This window comes from Montipora capricornis, chromosome 3 (genome assembly GCF_036669925.1).
Source record: "Montipora capricornis isolate CH-2021 chromosome 3, ASM3666992v2, whole genome shotgun sequence".
NCBI classification, from domain to species: Eukaryota; Metazoa; Cnidaria; class Anthozoa; order Scleractinia; family Acroporidae; genus Montipora; species Montipora capricornis.
In genome coordinates, this window is record NC_090885.1 from 54808759 (window position 1) to 54810610 (window position 1852).

Sequence of the window (1852 nt, forward strand, 5' to 3'; positions counted from 1 at the left end):
CAGCTTTGAGCGTTACACTGCCTTACGATTACACCTTCGCTACAAAGAAGTGGTCACTTCAGAGCGCGTCCTCAAGGTGGTAGTTGGAATATGGCTCTTGGACATCCTTTTAACCGCTCTGGAATGGATCACTCAAACTAAGCATCTTCGGAATGTCCACGCTGGTGTGTTGCTTTTTTGCCTTCTCTTGACTCTTGCCACTCACGCCAAGATCTTTTTGATCTTCCGACGGCACCAGCGCCAGAAAAATAGCTTCCATGTTTGTCGCAGAGATCCGTTGAAAACCACCATTCAACGGCAAAGTAGACCATAATTATAGCTGTGAATGTGGCTTACATAGTGGCGATTTATGTGATCTGCAACATTCCTGTTTTGGTTGTAATGGCCTATCTTTTTGCCGGGGGACGCTTCGCCACCTTAACTTTGATGTATTCAGCTGGTCCGAGATTATCGCTTTCCTAAACTCGTTGATAAACCCGATACATTGTTGCTGGAGAAACAGGGAAATTCACCGAGCAATCTTGGGTCTTTTTTCCAACTTTGTTTGTTTGAGAAAGTGTTCGTTGCATGCAGGTGGATTTATGTAAATCATGAGTTTGTATAAGAGGCAGTCATAATGAACTCGACAATTACGTTCGCCTGCTGCCGCCGGCTGACAAACACTGCACCAAAGTAGAGTATAAGGCAATATCCGTAGTTGACAACACCTTATTGACAGATAAAACCGAGATTCAAAACGCCAGCAAACACGAATAATGAAAATGTGACACGAAAAACGTGTTTAATTAAGAAAGGTTATTGTATATGGAGACGTCGATCCATGCTATTTTGCCGAACTTCAAGCAAGTTATAGCTACTTAGACTTTTCACTCGTAATGCTGCCCTGCTGAAAATGAAAATGGCCATAATAAATGCCATCTTTCCGCTAATAGAGGAAAGCGTACTGAGTCACTTGGTGAACTGGCACTTGTCAACTGCATTGCCACGACATGTCAATTAGGAGTGACCCATTCACCAGAGCCTCGGATCGTATGTCTGCGCATTACCCGAGGCTCGGGGAAACTCTATGTAGGAGAACATTGCGCCGTATGGTTGGTTCTTTTAGCCAAAAATTGGCTATTTGAACCTTACGACGCCTGCTCACGGCTCCTGTCAACATGAATGCACCAATCAGACACGCTTTTCATTGTTCTTCACGAAAACCAAGGAGAGGGCACTTTATTTCAGCGTTCCCAGAGCTCTCCTCTCCGTAAGTCATGCGCAAAAGAGAAGCGCTTTGGGGTCGAGATTGGAAGTGACCAAGTCATTTTGTTACGAGTAGAATGTACAGTACATTATTAATTATTACATTGTATTTGTCAAAACCCATGAAAGCCGAGTGTTTTGCCTCGTTTTGTTTTTTGTTCCAAAGACTGCAAAACGCTTTAATAAACCATATTATGATCATTATCCTCAAAATCACATCACATGGTACAAAATCCGTCATGCTGGAGGGCAAGCTCATTATTATTCCCCCACTGGGACATTAAACAAAGGCAAGCCAAGCTTGACTGGTTCAGGTCTCTTTGTTTTATGTCCCAGTGGGAGAATAATAATGACCTTGCCCTCCAGCAGGGCGGATTTTGTACCATGTGATCGCTTGTTGCAAAAGGCCTATCGGTGAGCGATAGAGCGCATGCTCATGACTTCATGAAATTCACTAATGGCGTCGTTCTTCACTTCGGCGTTTAAGTAAATAGGACATTTTCATGATGACGCCATTTGATTACAAGTACCAGAATCCTACAGGTTTTGCTTGCCTCGTTCTAATTAGAGCTATTATTATTTTTACCTCTCTGGGAATATAGAATTT

The 1852-nt window shown here is 43.1% G+C and overlaps 1 protein-coding gene across 1 annotated transcript in view; it reads right to left on the reverse strand.

The window, feature by feature from the left end:
• LOC138040585 (tigger transposable element-derived protein 6-like) overlaps positions 1-259 on the reverse strand; it is a 3117-nt gene extending 2858 nt beyond the window's left edge. The window contains exon 1 of the mRNA XM_068886280.1: positions 182-259. Coding sequence (XP_068742381.1) covers positions 182-259 — 78 coding nt within the window. The remainder of the gene's footprint in view (positions 1-181) is intronic.
• Between the last annotated feature and the right edge of the window lie 1593 nt (positions 260-1852).